This window comes from Rattus norvegicus, chromosome 3, assembly GCF_021556685.1.
Source record: "Rattus norvegicus strain SHRSP/BbbUtx chromosome 3, alternate assembly SHRSP_T2T, whole genome shotgun sequence".
NCBI lineage: Eukaryota > Metazoa > Chordata > Mammalia > Rodentia > Muridae > Rattus > Rattus norvegicus.
This window is the reverse complement of record NC_141536.1, coordinates 123,538,770-123,558,842: the sequence shown is the minus strand read 5'-3', so window position 1 is coordinate 123,558,842 and position 20,073 is coordinate 123,538,770. Positions and strand designations below refer to the sequence as shown.

The 20,073-nt window shown below is 38.8% G+C and overlaps 1 protein-coding gene and 1 long non-coding RNA gene across 24 annotated transcripts in view; one reads left to right on the top strand and one right to left on the bottom strand.

The window, feature by feature from the left end:
- Positions 1 to 8,798, top strand: part of LOC108350472 (uncharacterized) — an 85,347-nt gene extending 76,549 nt beyond the window's left edge. The window contains exons 2-3 of the long non-coding RNA XR_015683822.1: positions 8,054 to 8,178; positions 8,731 to 8,798. This is a non-coding gene — a long non-coding RNA (uncharacterized LOC108350472). The remainder of the gene's footprint in view (positions 1 to 8,053; positions 8,179 to 8,730) is intronic.
- Ankef1 (ankyrin repeat and EF-hand domain containing 1) overlaps positions 1 to 20,073 on the bottom strand; it is a 73,769-nt gene that overhangs the window by 31,792 nt on the left and 21,904 nt on the right. For 4 of the 23 annotated variants that reach the window (XM_087650995.1, XM_087650990.1, XM_087650983.1 and 1 more), the window contains exons 1-2: positions 3,175 to 3,947; positions 1,831 to 2,941 (exon numbers count right to left, since the gene is read on the bottom strand). Coding sequence is in view for 2 of the 23 variants with exons in the window: in XM_087650989.1 (XP_087507115.1) it covers positions 14,416 to 14,491 (76 nt within the window). In the remaining 21 variants the exon portion in view is untranslated. Of the gene's footprint in view, positions 1 to 1,830; positions 2,942 to 3,174; positions 3,948 to 14,415; positions 14,494 to 20,073 lie in introns of those variants that run through there. The other 19 variants (XM_087650989.1, XM_087650998.1, XM_087650988.1 and 16 more) reach the window with 11 other exon arrangements.

Sequence of the window (20,073 nt, the reverse complement as noted above, 5' to 3'; positions counted from 1 at the left end):
TTCCCAGAGAAATTAATCTTGGGTTATTTGGCAGTTCCCTTATTGTCACACTTAACCTGAGTTGCCCTGGCATTTACAATTGAATTGCCAACATAAGGATATGGGTTCCCATCTGTGGCCCACACCAGTATTTCCCCTCCATTGAAGGGACATTTAATCATGTTCATTAAGAACGTGAAAACCTGTGTGAGGTACCAACAGTGGAAGGCTACAGAAGGCATCAGTGCTCTCGGAGAAGTACTGAAGAATCTATGAATTTTAATCATGCAAGGTTGTCCCATATGAGGAAATAAATACCCGCTTTCCATCCTTGTTCCTTCTTCAAGTCACCAAAGGCAAGCGGGGCTGTCTCTGTTTGCTAGCTTCTTTGCACACCACTGCCCACTACTCCTCACTGTACTCTCTGCTGGCTTGCCTTTTCATGTTTGGCATCTCATTGTTGCAACGTCTTGATAGGTCACAGGACTCTCTTTATTCTTGGGAACTCTGTGTCTACTGCCATCCCCTGACCTTCGTCCTTAGTTTAAGGTTCTGTTTCTTCACTCTCAGGTTTTCATAGCTCCCAAAAGTTCTCCACAGAGTGAAAAAAAATACCCATCTGTATCCAACGGGCTTCCCTAACGTGGGGCAACTGCTAGGTGCTGAGAGAGAAGGAACATTTTTCTTTCACTTTGTGATCCCTGATGGTCCTACTCTCCTGCATCCACTAGTGTCACTTATTGGACAAGGTAGAACACTAAAAATTAAATAAAAAGGATGGCATGAAGTAGGGACATGTTAGGGAATATCCAGGAGTAACTGAAGGGGGGGGGAATAGGGTGTGGATATAGACAAATATCCTGTATACATACATGATTTCCCAAGGAATAATTTTTAATTATTAATTAAATTTTTAAAAGTAATCTGACCATTGCAGAATGATTTTTTTGATCTCCATTTTTTTCCCACTTTCTAATAATGGCAGCAGAAGCCATCCCACTTGCTTAAGTCAAATCTAACCTGAGTTACAGTTCATTCTTTTTATGTTTCTCTTCACAGAAACCCCCACTCAAAACACATCAGCAAATCCCGTGAGCTCTGCTCATGGTGGCCATTTTGACATCACCAGCACTATAGTCCTCAAATGACTGCCAGACTTCTAGTTAGTCCATCATTACTTCATCAACAGCCCTATTGATCCCAGTATTGAGAGAACAAGAAAGAAATCTTTTAAAAATGTAGATCAGATAGAATCACACATGCTTTTGACCTCTAAAGTTTTAGAGTGCTTTCTTTTTTAATGTAAAGTGTCACCCAGGGGCTACCAATAAGGCTGTACTTGCTTGATTTCATATCGACCCATACCTTTGTCTACTAATTAAGCTTGGCTTTTTATACAATTCAAAGTGTAGACAGAATCTAGTATACATATCCTGCACCTGAATCTATTATGTATTTGCAGTCCTTTTCATATTTTCTAGATAATCAAGTGAGCACGTATTAAATGAATAGCCAAGTCTACACAGCAGGTCCCAGGACAGCCAGTGCTATACAGAGAAACCCTGTCTCAGTCCCAGAGTGTGTGTGTGTGTGTGTGTGTGTGTGTGTGTGTGTGTGTGTGTGAGAGAGAGAGAGAGAGAGAGAGGGGGGGGGAATAGGTATTTCATTTGTACTTTTCAATAAGAATATGATCATCATCTATGATTGATAATACTATTGTTTCTCTACATGCCAGAACCTGAATTATATGAGGCATTTAATGAGTACTTTTCTCAATACTTAAAAGTTAATAGAACCAAAGAGGAAGCATGAAAGAAAAACCCCAGGTTTCTGGTTTGAACCACTAGATACCTGCATCTGAAATGGGCTGCTCATGGTAGGCTCCACAGTGGTCAGGCAGAGTACACAGCCCTTCGGCATGCTGCTAGGACAATCAAGCTGATATCCAATTTAGAGACGTCAGGGGAGATGTCTGAATCAGGGCTGAGGTGGGCTGTAGGTCTTAAGCAGTTACAGGGCAGCTGAAATGGAGTGGAGAAGAGCAGCCACTGATACGGAATCCACAATGCCAAGCCTCTCCTCCTTCCTGCCTTCTGGCCTTCTTTTCCCCACTTTGCTGAGATATCAGGCATCATGAAGCAGAGAAATAAACGCTCTGCTGCCTTGCTGTAGCCCTGCTAGTCTATCTCTGGCATGGGGTAGACTAGGAAACCAGACAATGTAGTTTGTTCAAACCTCTGTATAAACAGACTCTCAGTCAGCCCTGGGTCTGCCTGAGTGTCACCCAGCTGCCTTTGCCTCATGGCTTACTGACAAGTCACTTCAGATGCATGCATAGCTCACTTGTGGTTCAGCGTCACGCTACACATAGATACACATATGTATGGGACAGGACAAGATGCCTCTGAACACTACATGAACCAAAGGCATTTTATTTGCAAGGACAGGGACTTCACAGTCAGACACTTCGACACAGATTCTATTCTTTAAAACAAAAACACATCCTCCAAAACAAACAAACAAAAAACAAACAAAACAACAATAACAAAACTGGCATCCTGACTTAAATCAAGCTCTAAGTTCAGCAGTTCCCAGTCTGTTTAGCATGAGTTGAAAGACAGAGAGATATAATTACAATATCTTGTCTTGAGTGTCTTATTTGGAGTCTGAATATTCTCCAATTATATTCCCCACCACTCCCTCCTTCCCTTCTCTTTTGTGCTTTCAGGTGCCTTTCCAGGCACATTTTTATGTCTTCAAATTCTCCACAAGGACCACGAGATAGGCGTGGATGAAGCTACTCTTGCCAGAGGACTGTAGTAGAGGGGGATCTGCTGTGACCACTCCTCCTCTGCGTCACTTTCACCCACTGGCTGCATACTTGGACAGGTTAACCACAAGTGTCTCTATTAGGGTGACTTCATCTCTGAACCGGCGATTCACGAGAGTTCTCCACGTGGGTCTGGATCAAAAGACACAAGAGATTCTTGCAAAATTTAGACAAGTCCTTCCGGACAGGCTGGCTACAGTCACCACCTCCGTGTTTCCTTTCAGCCCACCTGCAGGGAACATTTAACATTTGTGGACTTTTCTACTGGGCCTTCAGTGTTTGCTTTTGTTTTCCAGAAAAATCTAGAGATGAGAAGGGCAAGTAGAGATATCATTTCCCAGAAGAGGGTAGGACAGCGATTTTACCTTTTAGTCCTAGAGGGAATCAGGAGCTAGATCTCTCTGAGCACTTGTGTCCCTGGTCTTGTGAGGGCTTCCTGGCTTCTGATCTCTGTCGCCTGGGATTGGCCTTAGGCCCCAGTGAATCACCCTTCTGGCCAAGCAGGCCAGCCTGCGCGTGTGGCCAACAGCGAAGGAGTGTGTGTGTGTGCCAGCGTGCAAAAGGGTGACCATAAGGGGCGAAGTGCAGCCTGTCAGGCTGCGCCCACTGTGAGCTTCACCCACGCACAGCCGGCTGCCAGGGCAACCGCGCAGGTGCTCTTCTGGGCGGAGCCTGCCTAGGCCCCGCCCATCGCGGGCAGCAGCCCAGGTTTAGCTCCAAACAGGATGCACCTAAACAGAGTGCGGGGAGTTTGGCACAACAGAACTCTGTCCTTTCATTCTGTCCGCCACCTTCTGCCCTCAATCAAAACATAAATAGAAAAAGGTAAAGCTGCATATGGTAAATAGTAATAATCAAATACACAATAGTGTACTGAGTAAAATTAAGTGAAAGTGAAACATGCAGTAAAGTGTACGAACAAAAATGATTTTTTGAGTATTCGTTCTTAAAATCATGTATTAAATAAGTGAAAATAAATATGGAAATGATTTTATTTAAGAGCCATCCTCCTATCTTTCTGGTGGCAAATTTTGAAATTTTATGTAAATGAAAAACCTGTATGAGGGTTTTCCTGCAGACATCTAAGTTGCCATGTGTCGGAAGTGCCCAAGGAGATCGGGAGAGGGCGAGGCATCCCCTGCAACAGGAATTACAAAAGACTATGAGTTTTCATAGGGGTGCTAGGAGCCAAACCGGTGTGTCCTCTGCAAGAACAGCAGGGACTCTTAACCGTCTACTCATAACTCCATCACATACATTCATGGTTAGACATAAACAACTTGGAAAAGTTTCTAATTAAAAGCTTAATGGTTCCTGACACACATCAACACAGAGATCTTGTTTTAAATATTTTAAGGACTATTTCACACAAAATAACTAAGGATATACAGATTTTATGATAGCATGAAGGCCATAATGTGTGTGTGAATGAAAAAAAAGAAAGCTGGAAAAAATGAGGAAAAAGGTGGGAGAACGGAGTAGAGAAGGAGAAAGGAAGGTAAAGGCTGTGTTTTACCACTGTATCCTGTGTATTTCTTCCTGATACTGTACCCTTTCTTTCTGTCCTCTCTCTCAATTTTGTATTTAATGTTCTCTAGCATCCAGAAATGTGTTTCTTCCTGTGAATGGTTCCTTTAATAATGGGCATTTATCATAGAATCACATTTATAAATTTCATTAAAATGGAGAAAGTAGTTGGTTGTGGCAACTCATGTCTATGATCCCTATACTTGTGAGGACTTTAGGCAGGAGTCTGGGCCCTATAGTAAATTTGAGGCTAGCCTGAACTTCATGAGACCCTATTTCAATAACAGCAATACCACTACCACTGCCAACAACACCACCGCCACCACCACCACCACCACCACCAACAACAACAACACACAGAGAGACAGTGCTTTAACAGGATCCCACCGTATTCCTATTTTGTGCTCCTTTTAAGTCACCCCTACTATTGGTGGATAGTTAAGGTATTTTCAGTATTTGGCATTAAAGTGAAGCTTCTAGAATCATGTTTGTGCATAGCCTTTAGAAAAATAAGTTCAAGAATTTCCTTGGGGTGTGCTATCAGGGAAATTCCAGGGTTATAGACTGCACACAATAGCAAGATGATAACTTGTTCTCCTTTTTTTGGTGACAACAGTTGATGTCAGTGGTAGCAAGGTTTAATTCTGAAATCCAAGAAGTTGTGATTCTGGTACATTTTGTAGGAATCACATTTAGGATATAGAAGGGAATAGAATAGTAATTACAGCAGAACTACTGACGAGAAGCTGACAGAATGTAACGGCTTTTACCAACATAAAGTGTGAATACAAATCAGAGCACTGGCCAAGTTGTCTGGTAACCTAACTTGATTATCTTTATCTGTTGTTAAGTAATATTTTATCCCCAAATTAAAACTATCCAACCTGATTGAAAATAAGCAGCTATTATTGATCCACAGCATATTCCCAAAATTTAGTTAATAAAAATGATTTTATTGGATTATTTCACATGTTTATAAAACTTCTTTATTAAATCTCCATTAGTGAACTGCATTTGCTACCGAAAGCTTTACATTTTTGTTTATTGGCCTGGAAGGCAAACTTGAAGTAGTTGATGTATTAGCCTGTTATTTAATTCAAATTAAAATATTATTGGAAACTCATAAGGCATGCCAGTGGGTAATGCATAGTTAATTAGAAATAAAATTCCTAAGTTTCTAAAATTTCTGAGCTTTAAGTAGGTTGACCTAGGGTCAAAGCAAACCTGTCAAAGGTTTCTTACTGTTGCTGTTTTCTCTTCCCAATTCTTTACAAAATTAGTTGTCTTTTCTAAAACTCACCCTTGCTGTAATGCTTCTCCTGTTATAGGATATGCTATTGTATTGTGGGGAAGGAACAGGGATTTAAAACTCTGGGTTTTTTTGTATAAGAAAATCATATAACAACAACAGATACGTTGTATCTTTTCAAATGATAAATAAAAATATGTCCAACAATTTTGAAGTGAGGAATAAATCGGTCGAAAACATAAAGCACCATTTAACACTTCCATTGGCAGCTTCCCTTGACTCTTACATCGCAGCAGTTCTGAACCATGTCTTGAATGAGGGTTGAAGAATGATTCTTTTAGAATATGAACAATTTGGGGATAATTATATTCAGATAAGAACGTATTCTTTCTCCGGCTTAAAGAAAAGCTATTGTAGAACCTCATGGGGAGTAAATATCTCCAGAGCTCGTGCTGAGCACATTTTCACAGTTTGAGTCTCCATTCTTCTGCACAGTCTCATTTATTCCTAAGACTTTTCTCTTTTTCGCATTCTGAAATAGATCAAGTGGGATTACTTCTGACTTAAAGGCAGACAGAATATCTAACTAGGGCATAATTCGGTCTGCATTTCTAATGATATGCTTTTCATCACTGTTTCCATTGTTTAATCAATGCAATGTTCTTGCATTGGTACTTATCTGCATGAAAAGGGTCATTGCCAGTAATTCATAACAGTGTGTGCAAGCCTTCAAATTGACTGAAATATCACTGAGCTAAGTTTTTTCATAGTCTTGTAGCTTCTCAGATGGTACGGTTGTGTCTCCTACCTTCTTAATTATGGGTGAAGCCTTTCTCTTAAATCAGAACCGCAAAGGTTGTTCTGCTCTATTATAATCTTTATAAAGGAACTTTTATTATATATCTTCTCTAATAAATTTTGCTATTTTTAATTTCATGGAATTCAACTATTTTCTTTTATTATCTCTTAATAGAATCATGCATTTTTACATGCTTTTTTAAAAAAGAATTTTTTTGGCTAGAAACTTTTGTCTTTGATGCATTTTATGAATATAGGCCCTAAAGGCTATATGTTTTTTCTTGAACAGGGTTTCATCCATGTCTTCTGGTCTAATTCATAAAAGATATAAATAGTATTAAGTAGTCATTTCACGCTGAATAGTAATGTTACTTGTGGTGTTCTTGATACCAAGATGAAGTACGTGATTTAACTTTCAATTAATTAAACTGTTGATCATTTTGAAATAATTTACTTTTGCTATGTCTCAGTTAAGGTTTCCATTGCTGTAAAGAGATACCATGGCTCTGACAACTCTTATAAAAGACAACATTAAATTGGGGCTGGCTTACTCATTCTGAGGCTCCATCTATATCATCATAGCAAGAAGCTTGGCAGCATCCAGGCAGGCGGGACGCTGAAGGACTGAGAGTTCTACATCTTGTTCCAAAGGCAAACAGAAGACTGTCTCCCACATGGCTAGAAGGAGGGTAGGGTATAAAAGCCCACCCCACAGTGACACACTTCCTCTAACAAGGCTACACTTACTCCAACAAGGCTACACCTCCTAAGAGTGTCACTCCCTGGGCCAAGCATATTCAAACTATCACAATAAATTATGATCAGATCACGGGACTATTTACTGGTTTTAAGAAATAATTCATAAAAGATATAAAAAGTACATTATCTGGGAAGTGAAATGAGTACATTTAATCAACTCTATTGTATTATTCCCATGCCTAAGTCCTCTGTAATAAGAACGATCAATCGTGCTAGTCATTTTTTCTTTATCTGGTGCTGTTTCTTGACACCTAAGAGTCCTGACTTTGGCCTGTCAGTGTAACGTAGCATATCTTCTGCTCTCAGATACAGTCATGGTGATGGCTAGTCTAGCAACATTTCTGATTATCTATATAAATGTGAAAAAAAGTAGAAATGTGAAAATAGTGATAACATTGAGGTGATATAAATTGTTTATATTAACTTCTAACTCTCCATTGAGAAACACACAGCTCAAGTGCCTTGCCTTTCACACTCAACATTTCTTGCTTCTTGTTTCTAATATATTGTAGTGGAAAGAACAGTGAGACATCAGAGATGAGGTCCCAAAAGTCACCATAGTTTCTAACCCTTAGACTATCTGAGCTGAGGGTAGTGAGGAAATGAAGCCTCTAGACAACAGTCATGGCTTGACATCTAGGAAGTAGATCCTTCAGCTGCAGTCTTGATGACTGTCCCATGTCTGCAATCTGGATGTCACCATCTTTAATCTCAGCAGGAGAAACCTAGAGCCAGCCCAACTTTCAGACAAGACGAATCCACAGAAATCAGGAAATGGTTTTTGCTCTTTCAAGCTATGAGGTTTGGGTGATGGCTTTTGAAGATCAAATGACAGCATACTCTCTTCCCAGGAGTATGATGAAAACTTGATTGTTGACATGTATGGGACTTGGCTGTTGTTTTTGCTACAGGATTCAACATGATGGAACTGAAAACTTCATTGCTTTAAACAATAAACAAACCAGTATTGTCAAGTTTTCCAGGCTGCTCTAAACCTTACAAAGTTCAAGCGAACCTCCTGACTTAGCCTCCAGAGGTAAGTCTTCAGTCTTCACTGAGATTACAAGCATGTGTTATCATGTAAAAGCCATACTTTCTCATTTTCATTTTAGGGCACTAACAGTCTGGATCATTTGCTCGTGTTGCAAGTTGTATCTCCAAAATTGGCCTCAGCTGGGTACTTGAAGTTTAGAGTCTCTGAATTCTTGCAAGCTGTGAATATGTTTATTTTACCTCGATGTGTATCCTAGTAAGGATTTGAATTCCTGGTGTCAGTTTTCTTTCTGAGCACCATAAATGTTTCCTGCTACCCTCAAACAATACCCATTTCCTTCCAGTGAATAGGCATTATACTCTTACTGAACATTTGATGAAGTTTCTTTTGTATTTTATATGCGAAGGATTGCTTCTTTCTTAAAATTTGAAATATTTCCACTTAATTATTTAAGTTTTTGGAAAATAACTATTTAGATTGGCACTATTGGTATTAATTTTGTCTAGAGACCAGGAGCCTCTTTCAGGATATAGACTTGGGTTTTCAGCTGGGAATACATTTGATTTTAATCGTTTCTTTACATTTTTATTTTAGTTTTTGTGAGCACTGACAACTCAAAAACAGGTAAGATGGCAATTTGAAATGCTTATTAATTATTTGGAGATCTTAGTTAAAAATGTAGATTTTGATTCTAAGGATCTGGGAGTCCAAGGCCTGTCAACAAGGTAGAGCAGAGCACCAAGTTTCCAATAAGGTATCTGTGCATACAGTTACAAATGATGCTGGAGATGGTCAGGTTTTACTTTCTCAAGACCATCCCACAGTCCAGCTGATCACAGAGAAACTCCATGAAGATTTGTTATGAAATGCTTGATTTGTCACTCTCCCACTCCAAACCATGCTGTAGGAATTATAAATAGGGGATATGGTTAGGGAGGGTAGAGTAGAGATGTCCAAGATTGTTACAGTTCAGCTCTTGAACTCTTCCTACCTACAATTAGGCTGTACCAGAAGAGCAGAGGCCTCTAAGAGCAACTCTAGATGAGAAGCAGTTACCATCTCTATGGAATGTGGTCCAGATCACAGAGATGTGACTGCTTCTCATGTAGAGAGTTCCAAAGACAAGAAGCTCCATGGAAGGTCTAAGTCAACAGACACTATGAGTAAGCAAGGCCAGCCTTTCCTATTTATTTTCATCCTCTTAGAAGCAAATGGGAATCTAAAAATTTCGGATTTCCAAAGGGAGTAGCTGACATTAGCTAATGAAGCTATGAGCCAGGCTAGCAAAGGAGCAGTAGGACAAGTGCCCATGAAGTTTCAGTGAATAAACAAGCACAACTATGGTCTGTAGGCTTAGATCAGACGTGCTATTGAGTCAGGTTGAAAAACATCTAAAAGAGCATGAGTTATGTTGAAGTTTGCACATCGGTAATTATTTAATTATCTGCCTCTCCTTGCCTGCCCAACACCTCAGTAGAACTAACTGTTGACTTCATCAAGAGAGGCATTATGGTTCAGCTATTCCACTAAGATGCCATTACTGACCATTGGGCAGGACTAGTTGATGAGTTCCATGCTGTCTTCGTTTGGGTTTCTGTTCCTGTGACAAGACAGCATGACAATGACAACTCATGGGAAGAAAAACATTTAACTGGAGCTGCCCAACAGTCCCAGGAGTTTGGTTCATTATTGTCTTGGTGGAAGCATGGTGGTGTGACAGTAGACATGGTGCTAGAGAAGGAACTGAGAGTTATACATCCAGATCCATAGGCAGCAGAAAGGAGGACTGAACACCAAGGTGAATACTCCACATACTCATACTCCCTGTGAACCTATGGGACCCATTTTCGTTCAATCCAGCACACATGCTAATACTGAAAATGCTTGGGCTTCATTGATCTATTAGTTAGGGTTCACTAGAGGAGTAGAACTAATGGGATTAACATACAAAAATTTAGTAAGTCAAAATTTAATAAAAATTCAGTGTCTGTCAAAAAGAATTTAACATTAACACCTGCAAAATAACACCTGAGAAGCCCAGTAGTTATTCGGTCCTTGGGGCTGAGTGTCTCAGCAGTGGGAGTAGTCCCACAATGACTGTCTCTTTCTTGGGGCGGGGGTCTCAGCAGCTGCTAGTTTCTTAGTTCACCAGCCTCAAGCTAGCAACAGAAATTCAGAAGGTTCCTGGAGAACTGCTTGTCCCTTGTCCAGGATGAAAGCTTGGAAATGCTTGTACTGATGTTATAAAAGGGATCATCATAGTCATCCTCGTCATGACTACCACCACCAGCAGCAGCAGCAGTAGCAGCAGCAGCAGCAGCAGCAGCAACAGAGTAAATGAACAGAGTTGTAATAGGGAAGTTGTAAGAGTTGAGGCAAAGTTTCTTCTGCCATGCCCTTTTATCCAGACTACTATCAGAAGGTGCTGTCCACTGTGGGTATATTATATCTTTTTACATAATCATCAAAGCAATGAGGGTAATTTTTTCAGGTGCATTCCCTACTCAGGTGATTCTAATTTATGGTAAATGGCCATCAAAATCAACCTTCAAAAACAACCATCAAAACAACAAACACCTACTACTTTAATAACACATAGAAAAATCTCAGCATAGATTCGAGATTGCATATGAAAACTTTCAATTCTTTCAACACTGAGAAGAAATGGAAGCTGTACAAAAAATGGGGGTTAATGAAAAGATGATCGTGTTGTTGTGGGGTCTTCATTAGGGAGGACTGCTGGGACATGGATTAGCCGTGTCCTTAGTTTTCATTAGCCAGCCAGCCAGTGACTGAAATGGGTGTTCAGGATGCCAATATAACACTGAACCCCTTTCAGGGTGAATGTTTAAACACACACACATACACACACACACACAAAAACAAAAAACAAAAAACAAAACAAAACAAAAAACAAAAATCAAACAAACAAACAAAAAAAAAAAAAAACCCATGCGCTGGTTGACATATTTCAGTTAACAAGAACAGTGGGCCAGAAGTGGAACTACAGAAGCCAGAAAGCAAAGTTAGAACATTTTGAAACTTTCCCAAATGGGAAAATGGGTTAGGCTTCTGTTTTAGTTTTGGCAGGTGGTGTTTACCCGAAGTGTTACAGCCTTAAAGGCGCTTCCACCAAGGAGTCAGTTGTGCTAAGGTCTGAGGCTAGGTTACAATGTTTCCATGATTTGACTGGAATAATCCTGGTTGCATCTCAGGAAGTGTGCGAGCCTAGTCTGGCCCTGAGAGGATCAACTTCTGCACAAAAGTCAGCCAGCCCAAACTGAGCAGAACAAGTTCCAAGAGCTTACATCTTTCCGTGAATCTGAACTAACTGAAACTCGCATATTTTTAAACAGTTTTGAGATAAGTCTCTTAATGATTTTTAAAAACTTACTATTTTGGTATTGTATCAAATATTTACCTTCATTTGACTCATTTACCTAAATAAATCTTTCATGTCTATTATATTCTATATAATGTAAATACAATTTGAATATCCATCCAGAGATTAGAGTGGACCTGAAATACCAAGGGTCTATATTAATTTATTCCTATTTTTTTCCAACTTTCTTTTACTACCCTACATGTCTGTACAGTAAATCTATAGTGTTTTGTTTAGGCAAAGCTCAGCTGTGAAACCAGGATTGTTAACTTACTCCAGTTATAGAAAATAATTTCCTTTATTAGAATTCCTAAAAGGAAAATCCAAATAAACTGGTATAAGTCTAAAAGGATTTATATACCTATATTCATATCCTGTAACACTATTTGATTTTTATTTCATTTTATATTATGTAAAACAATGCTTTGGGTCAGAGGTGGCTGCATGTAGGTATAATCATGGAGTATGAACTTGCTGATTTGTTTGTTTTTATTTCTTTTCTCATAAGTAAAGCTACCTCAAATGCTGCTAAATTAGTAAGTAACTGAGCTTGGGATAGAAAATACTCCTGGGATAATCCGAGTGTTTTTGCATACTCTGTCACTTTCTCCATGACCAATAACACCAATAACATCCATGACATTGTTTTCATGACATAAAACCAAGGAGAAAAATGATCATTGCATGGAAAACTTTTTCTTTGCTAAGTTTTTGAGACATAAAAGCAAGTCATGTTCAAACCAATTAAGACATTTTTATATAGAGAAGCTTTGAAAAGAAAATTGTTGCTGTGTTCTACCTTTTTCATTCTATCACATTTTTGTTATTTTAAAATGTTTATTACATATTTTAAAATCATGAAGTAATTTGCATTTGATAAACTCTGAACATGTTTTGAGTCAGGGTTCTGTTTTGCACTTCAGGATAGTTTTGAATTCTTCATTCTCTTGCTTCAGCCCTCAACTGCTGGAGTTACAAACTCCTGGGAACCATTAGGTGGATTTTACAGATAAGTTGCTTTTGGTCATTAATAAAAGTACGTGAATAACAATAATCCACAAAGGTGGAAGGAGGTTGGAGGTAGGGGAAGGGAACACTGGGAAGGAAGAGTGAGATATGATAATGAAGACCTGAAGACCATCACACATGTAACATACATGGATGAGATGCCAAGATGAAATCAGTTATTCGGTACAATTAGTGAATGCAAACAAAAATGAGAATTAGTTTTGGAATTTTATTATACAGAGGATGAGTCCAATAGAGCTTATGAATCTTTGTTCAATTTCCTCTTAGTTTCTAATGAGACAGATCTAAAGTAGATAAAAGCCAAGGTCGCACATAAGGGCGATGGTACCATTACTGAGATTTTGATAAGAGTTGAAGAATTAGGTTCTGTAAGAGTACACGCAAGTCAAATACTCTGTAGTGTTTATGTCAAACTGTCAGGCCAATGATCCAGAAGGGGCTGTTGCGGGACCTGTTGAGCAGCTGGTATATTAGGACAGTTATGTGGGACGAGAAGATTTTGGAGATCAAGATGGTTGAAAAGACTGTCTTGTCCCTTAAGATTGGTTGTCCTTGAGCAAAGGAAGGAAAACATTTTACTTTGACAATTTCTCTTCTATATTTTCAAACACCATGAACAACACAACCGTGAGGCTGCAGAGTGCGCTTCAGGACAGTGGCCTTGGTGTCATCAGTATTAGGAATGTGCTTGATGTCTTCGGTACTATGAGATAGACAATAAGACCATTTTACATGAAAATTAGTCTTCCTTTTTGGAACCCACCACTGTATAAGACCTTTACTTCTGACCCACTCATGGGGATCCAGTGGTCTTCCTCTCAGTATTTGTGCAATTCTGAATCTGTCTGCTTCTTTCTTCTTCTGTCTCATTGTGTTAGTGGCTGAGAGGGACATGTACTTTTAGGTGTAGACTCCTGTGCTATTGCACATCTAAAGTATACTTTTCTTTATTTTCAGTCAGAACTGTGCTGAGGTCTGATCACAGCCAGAAGAATTTCTGACCACCAGTTTATGTGCTCAGGGACTTTGAGCAAAGCTCACCCACCGTGCATTTACCCTCCTTTCTTTTTAATTGATGACCTTGAACTGAGAAGGCTCATGAATATATTCCTAAACTGAGTGTGCTTTCAGATTCGCTGACCCCCCAGAATACACACAGTCCCTGCATAAAATCCCCATGCTTTCTTGTTTGGAGAAAGTACTGCTTTGGAAATGTCACTCACACTCTTCTTGCCTCCTGTAGGTCACACGTCTCTCCACTCTTTATGGCATGACTGTGATTATTTTGACTTTGTGTTCACCTGGCTATAAATCCACTCTGCTGGGTTATGGCACTGGTGCTGGCATACTTTTGTTCCAGAACTCACAAGATGATGAATACGAAAGGCTTACTGTTTGTCAGGTTTTAAAAACCTACAATATTTGCTTCTGCTTTGGACAGCATCATATCACCTGCCTTCTGTGCTAACATGGTGATTATATAGAGATTTTCAGAAAACAGGAATGAGATCAGAAGAGGGAAATGTGTTACTAATACAGAGCAGGTAACTTTGAGAAGCGACACAGATATATTTGTTTTCAATGGACTTCATGGGGTTCTGCATTTAATTTTCTCATCAGCTACCATTTCCTGAAACTACAGTAGAAGGGAATATGCTATTACTTTACATAAATGATGCATTGAATTGGGTTGTATCCATAGTCATGTGTGGACACATTAGACCTCGCAGGTTTCCTTTAGTATCAGAGTTCTTACAAATTCTACTTGACACAATAACACACAGTTCATAAAACTGAGTGGTAGAAACTTAAGATTTATCTAAGATAGAGCCAAAAGAAAGAAGACATTAAATAAATCTTTTCTGTACCTTTGTTGCTCAGTTGACTTATTAAGTTAGAAACACTGAATATTTTGTTCAACATCACGGGGGTGATTGATGTCATATCTAGAAATAGAACAAAAGAAGGGGGCTTAAGAAGCATATTCATATAGGGTCTAAGTACTGTGATTGTTCGTGCTAAAAGTGAAAATACATAAAAAAATAAAATGGGAGTATCAAAAACCATCAATGTGATTATTTCAAATGGCTGATTTATTCATTTAATTTAGGAAAAGTTAGCATCATAGCATCCTAAATTAAATGGCTATTTAACAGTAATTTTCTTCTGTTTGTATATTAGAGCACTCTTATTGTATTATCCAACTGTACTCCCTTACTAAGACCTTTAAATGACTTGATTTTGGATACTGTTTTCTGTTACATGCTTCCTCAGTCCTTAATGGAAAACTAACAGCTTTATGCAACAGGATAAGACAACATTGTGTTGGAATGCTACCAGATTGAGTTTCTCAATATAGTACTATTTCTTAAACTGTCATTATGCATAAAAGTAATGGTTTTGTTCAATATGAAGATTTGTAAGATGCAAAGCCACTTATGAGAAATTAATATAATTCTATTTTATGCTATAAAATAGAAAAATCTTAACATAAGAAGTACAAGACTTACAGACATTTTAAATCATTGTCAATGGAAATCAAAGACTAGATCAATGGTAAAAAAGAGACGTCTAAGCTCAAATTACCCAAGATGCAATCCGCAGATCACAGGGAGCTCAAGAAGGATGACTAAAATATGGATGCTCCCACTCCTTCTTAAAAGGGGAAAAATAAATATCCATAGGAGGGGATATGGAGGCAAAGTTTAGAGCAGCAACTAAAGGAACTGCCATTCAGAGCCTGCCCTACATGTGGCCCATATCTATACAGCCACCAAAACTAGATAAGATTGATGAAGCTAAAAAGTGCATGCTGAAAGGGACTGGATATAGATCTCTCCTGAGAGACATATGCAGAGCATATCCAAAGCAGTGGTCAGTACTAGCAGCAAACCACTGGACTGGATCCCCTTTGGGGGAATTAGAGGAAGGATTGAAAGAGCTGAAGGGGCTTGCAACCCCATAAGAATAACAATACCAACCAACCAGAGCTTTCAGGGACTAAACCACTACCAAAAGACTATACATGGACTGACCCAGGGCTCCAACTGCGTATGTAGCAGAGAATAGCCATGTTGGGGCACCAGAGGAAGGGGAAGTATTTTCTTCCAGTTTTCAGTGTGTTATATGCCAGTGTAATGTTGTGTATTATACCTTTTCTGTTATACCCTTATAGAAGAAGGGGACATGGAGGGGCTAGGGGGCTTATGGATGGGAAAATGGGAAAGGGAATAACACTTGAAATGTAAATAAAAAATATCCAATTAAAATTGGAAAAAATAAAAAAAGAAAGGTTTAATTTTGTTGACACAGGGATCTCCAGATTCAACGTACTGCATACCCAAATCCCAGAGGTGTTTTTATAGACATTGACAAGCCAGTACTATAAAGCATGTCGATATATAAAGGGACTAGAAAGAGACAACCTGGGTGTTATTAAAAAGACTAAACATAGCAAGACTGCTGGGAATATGTAGAAAATGGAAGAGAGATACCGTAGCCTCTAACAGTCCCATTTCTTGATGTATATCCAAAGGAAATAAATCAACATGTGAGATGGCTCCAGTGTTATCTTCATTGGAGCATTATTTTTAATAGCTGGGAAATGGAAATGACCTCATGCCCATCATGTCAATGGACAAAGGAAATGCACATTTGAGCCAGTGAAATGGATAAGCAATCAAAGCCTTGTGGCCTGAGTTTGAGCCCTTCAAATCAGAGAAGAATCGGTAGAAGGGGAAAATCAACTCCTGAAAGTTTCTTTGACCTCCACACATGCACTGTGGTGCAAGTTCAATCCCTGATTCTCCCTCCCCTCTCTCCTCTTCTCCTCCTCAATCTCTCCCTCCCACTCTTCACTCCCTCATCTCTCTCTCTCTTATACACACACACACGCACACACCCATACACTATCATGTAAAACATTTTAAAAATAAAAGCTGTACATATATAAAATAGAACAAAATTTATCCATAGAAAGAATGACTTCCTGTCATCTTGTCATCTGGGACAGCAGTGGCATTGGATGTCAGGGAAGAGCACTCTGGCTGCTGCTCCTGCTCTATGCTGACTGTACATAACACCCACGACTTCTGAGACGAGGCCCAGGTCTAGGATCTAACTAGATGTTAGATAAGAGCATCGCGGTGCATTTAGAAGGCTAGTATCTGGAAAGTTTTCAGTACAAAATGTGATGAATGCTGGAGGATATATCTTTAATTTGATTGATGTAAACATTACACAGTGTGGGCATGTATGGGGAATTCACATACTACCATATTAATATGTATATATTTGTTTTAATCAGTTAAAATAAAACAAAAAGCAAACAAATTTTGAAAAAAAAAACACAATTGGTGAACTAATGTCTCTGATTTTAAACCTTACTACCAAGTTATAATAAAGGAATTAGTGTGGCATAAAAGTAGATAAAACAACCAATGGAATAGAATTGACAGTTCAAAAATAAACCTACACACTTAGATTTGTGACACTGCTGTCAGGACAATGTAATGGGGCAAATTAGCCTCTTCAATAAATGTTGCTTTTGCAAAAGGATACATCATATCATTTAAAAAAGAACTCATAGTATTCTGTATTTAGCATTCTGTATTAAGGTAAAATTATAAAACTTTGTTTTCAATTTTTGTTATTTCTTTCTTTGGTGAAAGTGAGGGCCAGAGAGAGGGAGGGGGAGAGAGGGAGAGATGGAGAAAGGGAGAGAGGGAGAGGGAGAGGCAGAGAGAAAGAAAGAGAGAGAGAGAGAGAGAGAGAGAGAGAGAGAGAGAAAGAGAGAGAGAAGAGAAAAGAGAATGAACAAACTGAAGTAGAGTGGAAAGGGTGGCAGAGGGGATGGGAGGTTTGGGAGAAGAGAAAACATGATAGTTTCATATAATTTATGAAAAGTTTAAAAATACTTTTAGCAAAGAACATAGAAATAATTTCACGACCTTTCAATCATGTATGTTTTCTTAGCATGACACCTGGTATGTCAACAACCACGGGGAAAAGGGACCAACTGAAGAGTAAGAAAACTTCTGTGCTACTCATGGTGCTGTCAGGAAAGTAAAAAGACAACCTACAGAATGTGAAAAATATTTACATATCATGTATCTGGTAAGATTATAGTATTTGTAATATATAATGACTTATAACACAACAATGCAAGACTACTAAATAAAATTGGTCATTTATACATTTGCAAATAATATATTAAAATGACCAATAAATATGAAAGGGGGCTCAAGTCATTAGTTGCTTGAAAAACACCAATTCAAATTATAATGATTTCACAATTCCAATCAGCTTATCTGATGATTTGATTGAGAATGGGCCTCTTAGGGTAAAATTGTCAAATATTTAGCTCCAGTTGGTGGGCCTGTTAAGGGAAGGATGAGAAGGCATGGCCTACGTGGAGGTATGGCACTGGGACCTGGCTTTGAGGCTTCAAACTCCCTGGGCCATCCCAGTGTTCTCTCCGTGCTTTCTGTCTCCCTTCTAGGGACCAAGATGTAAGCTTTCAACTGTTCCTGTTACTATGGCTTTGCTTTGCCTTCATAAATATTAACCATCTAAAACTTTAATCTTAATTAAATGTTTTTTTTTTATAAATTGCCCTGGTCTTGGTGTTTTATCACAACAATTGAAAAGAAATTAAGGAAGCTATGGTGGTGATGTTAAAAAACTTGTGCCATGAGTTGAAGAGGGTACAGAGAAAACAGAACCTATTTACTGCTGAAAGCAATTGACAGCCACTCAGAATACTATCACAAAACTTAAATGTAGGGTAAGAATAATAGCAAGCAGTTTCATTCCTAGGAATATGCACAATTAATTTTAATGTATGCACAAAATCTTCCACGAGTATTCATGACAGTGTCATTTACAGCAGGCTATCATGTCAATACAACCTAAATGCCCAGCAGCTAAGAAATAAACAATGAAAATGTGATTGAGTCATATAAGAGATATTATCTAGTTGTAAAAAATAAAGTACCAATGACATTCCATTACATGAGTAAATATAAAAAGTGGTTTTTAGCATTTCTGTTACATGAAATTCATATGCATTTATATGACATATCCAGAATAGACAATAGATTAACAGTTGCCTAGGAGACAGGGAAGTGTGAAATGACTCTATGGATTCATGATTTCTTTTTTGGAACTCTGACAATATTCTAGAATTAGTGGTAACATTCCTTCATGTTGCCAAGACAAGAAACCCCCATTGAATTACATCCTTTGAAAGGATGAATTTTATAGAATGAGACATCTCAATTTTTTAAAAATAAAATCTAGAGAGAATCCCAGAATTCTGGTTTTCTCAAAACTCCTAGGTCATGTTGAGTCTTTGATCCACAAATAGACCTAGGACAGCAAAGATTTGGAGAATTCATTCCAAGGTCCAGTTCAGAACACAGCGCTCATCCGCAGGTATATACTGCTGAAAGGAGGATCCCTTTTCTATCTTCAGTGTGAAAGGGGTCACTCCAAGCAGTAGATTTTGAGCGATTGACTAATACATATATCTCAAAATGGGGCACAGCCCTTGCTCCATCCATGAAATTTGATGCTATATATCAGAACTATTGTTCTTGAGGCTCCGCCATAGTTACAGAATTGGAAGCAACTTTAGAAATTTTGCATCTAGGAAACCATATGCCAGGTGTGTTTGTTAGGAGTTTTAGGGAATGGCATTTGTGGTGGTTTGAATGAGAATGGCCCACATAGGCTCTTATCTTTCAAAGTTTGGGCAGCAGTTGGCGGGATGTTTAGAAATGATTAGGCAGTGTGGCTTTGTTGGAGGAGGTAAACCACTGGGTGTTTTGTGGCTTTAGAAGCCCACATGAATCCATCTTAGGTTTCTCTGCCTCGCGGCTGTGCGTCAAGGTATGACCTCTCAGCTTCAGCTTTGGTGCTATGTCTACCCTTCTGCTGCCATCCTCCCCACCATGATGGCCATGGTCTCACCCTCTGAAACAGTAAGCCCCAAATAAACTTCTTTTCTAAAGGCACCTTGGGCATGGTATTTATGACAGCCATATAAAAGTAAGTAAGACATGGCTGCCACAGAAACAAGTTTTTTGATTTTTTGTGAGTATGTTGTATTGCTTGTGTGTGTTTCATGTACTTGTTAATATGGGTGTGCACATGTATCTGTTAACATCTGTGATTAGGTGGAAGCCAGAGGCTGGCATCATCTGTCTTTCCTTGACAATTCTCTATTTTTAAATTTTAATTAAACTTAATTATTTTTTCATTAGGAATGGTCTTTTACTAAACTTGAGGTTCATTGATTCTTCCAGGCTTGCTAGCTAGCAGGCCAGCAATGAGATTGTGGGATCCATATGTTTCACTCAACCATGAATGGAAATACAGTTTTCACCACCATACCTGGCTTTGTCTTAGTACATGTTTTGGTAGTCTAAATTCAGGTCCTTCTGTTGGGAGTGAGGAATGTTTTATTGACTGCGCCATCTCCTCAGCCTCCTTTCTAAAGACTGCATTCAAATGAAATTTTACCG